The 9,683-nt window shown below is 43.9% G+C and overlaps 1 protein-coding gene across 4 annotated transcripts in view; it reads left to right on the top strand.

Annotated features, from left to right (window-relative positions):
- The window catches only part of Pigl (phosphatidylinositol glycan anchor biosynthesis class L), a 64,997-nt gene that overhangs the window by 16,037 nt on the left and 39,277 nt on the right, over positions 1-9,683 (top strand). Inside the window, exon 3 of one of the 4 annotated variants that reach the window (XM_026780671.1) lies at positions 2,026-2,162. The exons of the other annotated variants lie outside the window; for them this stretch is intronic. Within the exon in view, the coding sequence (XP_026636472.1) occupies positions 2,026-2,065 (40 nt within the window). The 3' untranslated portion in view covers positions 2,066-2,162. Of the gene's footprint in view, positions 1-2,025; positions 2,163-9,683 lie in introns of those variants that run through there. 4 annotated transcript variants of the gene reach the window in all.

Here is a 9,683-nt window from a genome sequence, read left to right as displayed (position 1 = left end):
TTCTATGTAAATATATTTGTTGCTGCTTACCTATTTAATTTTACAAAATCAAGGAATGTGTTTGTGAGTGTCATGAAATCTGGGACTGTACCAGTTGATTTCGTGAATTTCACAGTTTGGGCACTTAAAGATATCTCATCAGTTTATCCACGTACGTACTGGGGTTTGTGCTTATGGCTTACTTTTGAGGTAAGGTATCACCATGTAGCCCTGGCTATTTTCGAACTTGCTATGTACACCAGGCTAACTTTGAAATCACAGAGATCCACCTACCTTTGCCTCCCTAGTGCAGGGATTAAAGGCATGTGCTACCATGCCCAATCCCTAAGTAATAATTTTTCAAATGTTTCTTAAAATATTTTGCCTCTTGGAAGACTGAGGTAGGAATGCTGCCAAGAGTTCAAGGCCAGCCTAAAGCACTGGAGTGGCAAAATGAGACCCTATTTTAAATAAAAAAAAAAAAAGTAAGTGGGTAGGGAGGGGGATAACAGTATCTGCTGTCAAACTGGACAGCCTGAGCATAATCCCCAAGATTTACTAATTCCTGTAATTCATCCTGTGACACAAACTACATGAGAATAAATAGACATTTTTAAAAGTTCAAATTGTATTTATATATATGTACGCATATAAACATATGGTGTTTAATATTTGCTCTGCTGGCTTTTGATTATTTATTTCGTGTGTATGTGCTGTGCATGGGCGTGCGGGTACATCAGAGAACAGTTTGTGGGGATCTGATCTCTCCTTCCAGCCTGTGGGTTCCAAGGATGGAACTCAGATTTCATCATGTTTGGTGACAGTGTCACCCTCTGAGCCTAGCCGGCTCCCTTGTCCTGCTCTGCTGTTTGTAGAGAACAGAGTGGTAGATTAAGGGATTGTATCTCTTCTAGAATCTCTTTCTCACTGTTCTGGAGCAAACCCTAGTTTAGTGCTGGCAGGGAAGCACCAATCAGTGTCTACGGTGACCGGGTAACTTTACAAACACAGCTGGCTTCATATTTTGGAACACACAGAGGAGGAAGACATGACTCACTTGTCCAAGAAGTGCTCTCTTGTATAGTTTCAGGAAGACCTGCCAAGTAAAGGGCTCTCCAGTCCGCACACAAGAGACCCGTCATCCTTATCACTTGTCTATCTTTATTTTCCGCGTCTTCCCAACAAACTTGGTCTCAGTTTGTTTTGGGTTGGGGTGGGACAGCTTGTTTCTTGATCGTACAAGATTAGAGCCTGCATATTATTGAATGAGGGCAGGGTGTGACTGCTCTAGACAAGAGGGAAATAGATTACACTGACTGATCTGCGGGGATTGTTTTAGATAATTTCAGGAGGAGGACCTTTCCCACACAAAGTCATCCACAGTGAGTCCTGGGCAGCTCTGTAGCGTAGTCAAAGATACCATAATTAGGCCAGGCATAGTGATACTTGCCTTTAATTCCCGCACTCATACTTATGAAGCAGAGGCAGGGGGTGGGGGGTGGGGGGAGTGGCGATCTCTGTGAGTTTGAGGCCAGCCTAAGTTCACCAGGACAGTCAGGGCTATACAGAGAAAACCCGTCTTGGAAAAAAAAAAAAATAAGAAGAATTAGCTGGGCATGGAGGTACAACTATAATACCAGCTGAGCAAGGAGAATCATGAGTTTAAAGCCAACATAGACAAGATCTACTGTCACCTATTTAATATTTTCCTGCTATTTAGATTTTTCTAATGATTTGCAATTTTGAGATATATTAGTAAATCATTAAGCCTTTAGAAGAGTACCCAATAATAAACTAGTAGGTTAAAGAATATGAATTGCAGAGCCGGGCGGTGGTGGCGCACGCCTGTAATCCCAGCACTTGGGAGGCAGAGGCAGGCAGATCTCTGTGAGTTCAAGGCCAGCCTGGTCTACCAAGGGAGTTCCAGGACAGGCTCCAAAGCTACAGAGAAACCCTGTCTCGAAAAACCAAAAAAAAAAAAAAAAAAGAATATGAATTGCAGTTCTGGGTTTTTTTGGTTTTTTTTTTCTTTTTTTTTTCTTTCAGTTGGTTTGGAAGTTTTTGCTGTGCTGGAGACCAAACCTGAGCCTTGTGGTGCTCAGCAAGTGCTGCCTCCCTGGCTCCCCCACCCCAGCCCTGCGGCAGCTTTCTTCCCCTGGGAATAAAAGCATTCTTGCTGTTTATTTTGAGTAATCTCTGTTTTGTTACTGTTGTGAATAAGATTTTTATGGGTCTGTTTTTTACTTTTTAATTATATTTACTGTGTGTTGTGTGTACACATGTATGACTGACATTCACGCTGTTGTATGTGTATCTATGTGTGTGTGTACATGAATGCCATGCTATGCATGTGGAGATGAGAAGATACATTGTGGAAGTCGGTTCACTCCATCCACCATGTGGCTTCCAGGGACCAAGCTCAGATCATCAGGCCAGAGTAGCTTTTTTGGAAAATGTGTACATTTTTATTCGGATGCTTATGAGATACAGTGTGAATGAGTGTGTGTTCTCATGTGTTGCGGCACACTGATGTATGAGCATGCTCACCTGTCTACATATGCATATAGAGGCCCGAGGTTGACACTCTGTGCTAGAATGATGACAAAGCACCACCTGGCATGAATGTGGATTCTGGGGTCCTGAGCTCTGGTCCCCTCTCTTATCTTACATGGCAAGCAGCATCCGCTCCCTATCTCCCCAGCTCCAGAATAGCCTTTCTTGTCCATATTTCTATTGGCCATTCTTTCAAAATAATCTGGTTTTTTCTAACCATCCTAATTTGTTTTCTATTGTAATTAAACACACACACACAAAGCTAAAAGCTACTTAGGGAGAAAAGGTCAGGAGTACCTGAATGTGGTGGACCCTCCCACATTCATTCATGAGTTAGGAATGCCCCACTGAAGGCCCACAGGCCTCTGATGGGGGCATTTTCTCCATTGAGGTTCTCTTCCCAGATGACCCCAGTTTGCATCAAATTGACAAGAACAATGACTAACTAGCACACTAGCAAAGGTCATCCAGCTACTGCCTAGTATCTTGTCCCAAAGCTACTCACAATTTTAGTTATTATTTTATGGCCTTAAAATCTGTTTTATTCTGCTTGGGCGGCCAATACAAAATACCACAGACAGATGGCTTAAACAAGAGAAATGTATCCTCTCCCCCCCCCCCCCAGTTCTTCATACTGAAAGTATGGAGGCTAGTTTCTAGTAAAGGTCCTCCTCTTTACAGATGGCCACCATCACACTGTGCCTTCATGTTTGGAGCAGGCAGGTGCGGGTCTCCTGTTCTTTAAGAGTAGGACCTCGCTGGGCAGTAGTGGTGCATGCCTTTAATCCCAGCATGCAGGAGACAGAGGCAGGTGGATTCTGTAAGTTTGAGGCCAGGCTGGCTTACAAGAGCTAGTTCCAGGACAGGCTCCGAAGCTACAGAGAAACCCTGTATCAAAAAACAGACAAACAACAAAAAACAAAAACAAAAAGACTAAGACCTCACCCTTGTGAGCACATTGAACAGAACCTTTGGGGGATAGTGCTTTAACTTACTATGAATTGAGGGAAAGTGCAATTTAGTCCATAAAAATGTGCCAACCCCTCAGCTTCTTCTCAATCAGACTCTCTAGATCTATCACGGAGAGAAATGAAGGGAAAGGGGGAGAAGGACATTTCATAGGGGACCTGTATAACCTGTGGTGATAATAAGTAGATATGACACCCTTGCTGTTGGTGCCAAAAAATACTCAATACATGGCCTTGCTTAATGCTGACGGTGACCCAATTATTTTCCATTTTACAGATAAAAATTTGAGCCAGTGGGGCTGAGTCACTTGCTCAAGCTCGTTTTGCCGCCAGGCTGCAGGACCCGCATTCGCCCTGAGGCCATCTGGCAGCAGTGTATAGGCGCCAACCAATATATTTCCAGGCTGCTCTGTACTTTCGAAGTGTGAAGTAGATACTCCTGGCTCCAGACTTCCAAAGGCCCTATCACTTCATTTGTAGGCTAACTCTGAGACAGCTTTTATGAACTTTGTTTTGTTGCATGTAAAGACGCAAGAGCTCGGAAAAACTAAGAGTCTGAAGTCACACATCTAAGAAATGGCAATGCTCGATAAAAATAAAAGAAAAATGGCAATGCTAGGTAGAGAAGAAGACACAAAGGGGATGAACTAGGTCCTGACTTCCTAGAGAGAAGTAGGTCACTGCTATGTTAGTGTGTTTGAAAGATCACCAGCTTAAAGTGCCTTGTGCGTGGGCAGCTGTTTGCTCTTGTGGCTCCGAGCTTCAGTGCTTGATTTCAGGGATATGTTTAGCCAGAAGAACACACCCAAATAAACCCTTTGTGGGGAAAACCGTTTTCAAGGAAAGCCTGTGCTGGCTAGGTTTGTTAACATGGCGCGAATTCGAGTCATTTGGTAAGAGGGAACCCCGACTGAGGAACTGCTCCCATCAGACTGGCCTGTGGAGACGAGTGTGGAGCATTTTCTTAACTAGTGATTGACGGGAGACTGTGAGTGCCGCTAGGGCAGGTGGTCCCTGGGTGCTGTAAGACGGGCAGGCTGGCAAGCCAGTAAACTTCACCCCATGACCTCTGCTTCGGCTCCTCCTCCAGGGTGCTGTTTTGAGTTTCTTTGCTTTCCTCAATGCTAGACTGTGATCTGTAAGCCAAATAAACCCTTTCCTGTAACATGCTTTTGGTCATGTTTTACCATAGCAAGATGACAGAAGGCATAATCTCAGCCGTTAGAGAACTAAATGATTACTTACACAGCTCCTTTAAAGATAGCTCTTGCTGATTTAATGAGTATATAATATTAAAATGCTTGTTTCGAGATGGGCCCAATTGTGCACACCTATAATTCCAGCGCTGAGGAGGCAGAGACAAGGGGAGTTTAAGTTCCCAGTTTATACTATGGTTCAAGGCTAGCCTGGGCTACAGAGGAAAACTGTGTCAAAAACAGAAAGAGAGCCAGGCACGGAAACGCGTACCTTTAAATCTCAGCACTCATAGGGTAGAAGCAGAGGTAGACAGATCTCTGTGAGTTTGAGACCAGACTGATCTACATAGATAGTTCCAGGACAACCAGAACTACGTAGTAAGGCCCCGTCTCAAAAAACCGAGAAAACATACATGTATACACACAGAGAGAAAGAAGAAGTAGTTCCATAGTTGTTATTAAATGTCCAGAATAAGAAAATCACGTTGCATTTTGAAGAAAAAGATAAACAAGTTAAAGTATAGATATGAAAATGGGTGTTGATGGCGACAGCCTTCGTGCCTACATTGGTCAGCTGTCCACTGAGCAGGTGTGAGTCAGCTGAGCCCTAAAGCCTCATCATTTTCTTTTAAATGTGAATCCTTAACTTGCCAGCTGGTTTTGCTCTTGTAAAAAGTTCTAAAGGAGTGCTAAAGCTGTCCACCTGTTTTCTGCCTGTGTGCTTGCTTTGTGGTGCTGGGGCTGGAACCCAGGGCCTCAGCCTACTGGGCAGGCGCTCTGCCAGAGTCATAGCCTCAGCCCCGCCAGTGTCTTTCTGAATCTATTTACTTCTCACCCTGTTGAGTAGCCGCCGTCATTCCACGGGGTCAGCACATAGAGGTGGCTCATGCTTTAATCCCAGCACTCGGGAGGCAGAGGCAGGCGGATCTCTGGGAGTTCGAGGCCAGCCTGGTCTACAGAGCTAGTTATAGGACAGGCTCCAAAGCTACAGAGAAACCCTGCCTCAAAAAAATAAATAAAATAAAATCTGGCCGGGCGATGGTGGCACACGCCTTTAATCCCAGTACTCGGGAGGCAGAGGCAGGCAGATCTCTGTGAGTTCAAGACCAGCCTGGTCTACAAGAGCTAGTTCCAGGACAGGCTCCAAAGCCACGGGGAAACCCTGTCTCAAAAAACAAAAAATAAATAAATAAATAAATTTTTAAAAAAATCCGTCTTCCTCAGTGTTTATCGTAGCAGCAGTGTGGCATTAGAAAGCCTATGGCTGGGCTGGAGAGATGGCTCAGTGGTTAAGAGCACTGGCTGCTCTTCCAGAGGTCCTGAGTTCAATTCCCAGCAACCACATGGTGGTTCACAACCATCTGTAATGAGATTTGTCGCTCTCTTCTGACATGTGGGCATGCATGGAGGCAGAATGTTGTATACATAATAAATGAATAAATAAATATTTAAAAAAGAAAGAAAGCCTATGGCTTTAATAATTTAGCTGGACAAGGAAGTAGACTCTACTGTCCACTAAGGAGCATGAATCAGACTGACTTGCTAGCACTTCTTGGAAGTGCTTTCCAATAAATCCATACAGATATAGTGAATGAGAAGCCAGGAGGCAGAGCCTAGAGCCATTGGACTGTTTGTTGAATACCTGGACCTCTCTTCCTCCTATTCCAGAACCTTCCTCCTTCAGTGGGAAATCAAAAGAGAGTGTACTTGCCCCTCTTATTGTGTGAGATTAAAATAAAATCTGAAATCCTTTTCTCCAAATGCCCAGAGGGCCTGGCCTGAAGTTCAAAGGCACAATTTCAGCACTGCTGGCAAAACAGGGTGGGGCTCCTGGCTGCCAAAAGGAGGCAAAGGACAAGAATGTTTCCTAGAAAAGAGACCAGGGAAGGACACCAAAGTGGACCGCCTGATAGGGAGGCACCGTGTGAACACACAAGCTGCTTTTCTATTTCCTTAAACCTAGGTTATTCTGAAAACTGAAGAGAGGCTGAGCCTCCAAGTAACACAATCAGGGGAGTCAGTACCAAAGATGTAAGGTGGGACCAGGGAGGGACCTCCTTAAGAAAGCTTGTGTTTGCATCTAGTGCTCTGGTTTAGTCTGGCGGTTACCTTTCTCCTTGCTATAACTAAACACCTGTCAGGTCAGAGGCAATCTAACGAGGGAAGGGGCTTGTTTGTTTGTTTGTTTGTTTGTTTGGGGGTTGCTTTGGTTTCTGACTTATGATTCCAAGGGGATGCAGTCTGTTAAGTCAGGGAAGGCAGTAGGAGCAGGGGTTAGCTGGTTGCATCTTCAGACAGGAAGTGGAGAGTGGTAAACACTTATGCTCAACTTGCCCCAGCCATTCCCTCCCCTCCCACACCTTTGAGACTGGGATTCTAGCACATGGAATGGTACCACCAAATTTGTTGTTGTTTCTAAGCTACAAGTAATTCTTCGAGACTCTGGATGATATTTTGAGATTATTATGTTGTTCATATTTTCACTCTATTCTTCTATTTTTTTGTTGCAGTGACCCAATTGTAAAATTATTTTTATTACTTCTTCAGAATGTTAATTTTTCTACATTTATAAATAGCAACATACATAACTGATATGCAGGATATCTGATATGTCCACACTTATTTTTTTTATTAAAATATTTATTTATTTATACAATATTCTGTCTGCCTGCAGGCCAGAAGAGGGCACCAGACCTCATTACAGATGGTTGTGAGCCACCATGTGGTTGCTGGGAATTGAACTCAGGACCTTTGGAAGAGCAGGCAATGCTCTTAACCACTAGCCATCTCTCCAGCCCCTGTCCACACTTATTAAGGAGTCATCCAAACACTAATGGTGTTGAGAAATGCAGATTTAAAATTTTCATGCAAACAAAATATGTAGTATTTATTGTATGCAATGCATAAGATTCTCTCTCTTCCATGTCTTGCTTTCTGCTAGCAATGCTTTCCTCTGCAGTTGCGGCTTGCCTACCTATAATTTCCATTTCCTGAATTCCCTTAGTTTGTATTATTTTTATTGCTTCTATTTCTTTTTTTTTCTTTTTCTTTTTTTTTTTTTTTTGGTTTTTCGAGACAGGGTTTCTCTGCGGCTTTGGAGCCTGTCCTGGAACTAGCTCTGTAGACCAGGCTGGTCTCGAACTCACAGAGATCCACCTGCCTCTGCCTCCCGAGTGCTGGGATTAAAGGTGTGCGCCACCATCGCCCGGGTGCTTCTATTTCTTGAACAGTTTTTTTGTTTTTTTTGTTTTTTTAATTTTCGAGACAGGGTTTCTCCATAGCTTTTGGTTCTTGAACAGTCTTATTGGTTTCCTTCAAACATTTGTTTTGTCTTGGGTTTCCTGACATCCTTCAACTGATTTATTGATTTCCTCAAAGTTTTTATTGTCTCTTACTGGTGAGGAAAGACACAGTTCAGTCTGATTTTTGCCAATTCCTCTGATGACAGTGGTATGTGGACGATTGGCGGTAACTACTGTGACACTGGAGCAAGTGTAGGGCTTCTCTCCTCCTGTCTGTATCGTCTGCTGAACGGCCTTCCACAGGTAGGGCATTTGAAAGGCTTCTTTTCCTTGTGTGTGATCTCAAGGACTGTCAGGTCTGAGTGAGTATAGAAGCCTTTATGACACGTTGTGCATACAAATGACCTCTCCTTCTTTTGCACTTTCTTGAGAACTGAAAGATTAGAGGGATATTTGAAGGACCTGAAACATTCCTCACATTTGTGTTTGGGTCTCTGTGGAGTCTCTCGTGAGGACCCTCACATGTGCACTTTGCTGCATGATTCTGGAAGTCTTCAGCCTGCACTGGCCTGGAGGAAATCCCTGGTTGAACCTCCACCATAGGGACATCTCCAGAAGAAGCTGCACTCTGAGATTCTTCCTGGTACCTGGCAGTGTCCTGACGTGTTCTGAGATCCAGAGGGAATCCATCAGAAACAGCTCCCTCATTGCAATCAGGAAATTTATCTATTGCCAATAACCTGTCTCGGGAGATTGGCAAGTGTCTCCTTTCATTCTCTAGAGTTGATGCAGTTGCCAATTGTTGTTCTTTAAAACGCTCGATGACTTCTTTTAATGTCCTGTGCTAGAAAAGAGGGCTTCCCACCCATACATGGAGACATGACCACGACAGGAGGCTTCACGCGCTTGTCAGTCAGTCCCCACGTGAGTTTCCCCAGGTTTCTTCCACTTGATTCCCACAACTCTCTCACGGCAGACTTGTCCTTGGAGTGCCCGATTTTGAGAAACTGCTCCAAGACTGCTGAAGACTAGTTTTAAAAAACACAAAAAGGGTGTGGATTACCAGAGATCACCAAAAGCTTCTACCTAATGTTACTGCCATCAACTCTAGCTCACCAAATATTCTCTTTATGTGGACACATCTATGTTTTCAGTTTATTCTCATGTTTAACTCTTAGTACTCCCCTAGATGCATAGAAGGTTGATATAAGCACTAGAAACAGCTTGTTGACCTGATTTTCCTTCAAAACATTAGTCTTGTGACCATTTGTTGTCCCTAGATCTCACATCATCACTATCAGGGATCACCAGGTGTTTCTGGGACAGGTGAAGCTCCCCTTGGAGAAGCTGCATATCCTGCTAAATGCAGTGGCTCCTACGGTGCGGTACACGCATGCCTCATCCCATGTGTTTCCTTAAAGTTATTGCTACTTACCTTTCACTCTACTGTTGTTGTCAATAGAGTTTGAGGGAAGAGAGTGTCACCAGTAGTGTGACCAGAAGTATTTAAGACAAGATCTCTTAGAGCCCAAGCTGCTTTCCAGTTTGTAAATGTAGCTGAGGATAGCCTTGAACTTCTGATCTTCCTGCCTCTGCCTCCTAAATGCTGGGATTACAGGTACATGGCACCATACCTGGTTTATTTATGCTGGGGTTGAAACCCAGGACTTAATGCATTCCAGGCAAGCACTATTGTTGTTCTTTGCAAGATCCCCAGCGGCAGTAGGCAGCAGAAATGCTGTAGG

Source organism: Microtus ochrogaster, chromosome 7, assembly GCF_000317375.1.
Source record: "Microtus ochrogaster isolate Prairie Vole_2 chromosome 7, MicOch1.0, whole genome shotgun sequence".
Classification (NCBI taxonomy): Eukaryota; Metazoa; Chordata; class Mammalia; order Rodentia; family Cricetidae; genus Microtus; species Microtus ochrogaster.
Note: the sequence above shows the minus strand (reverse complement) of the source record. Positions and strands in the feature narration are given on the sequence as shown.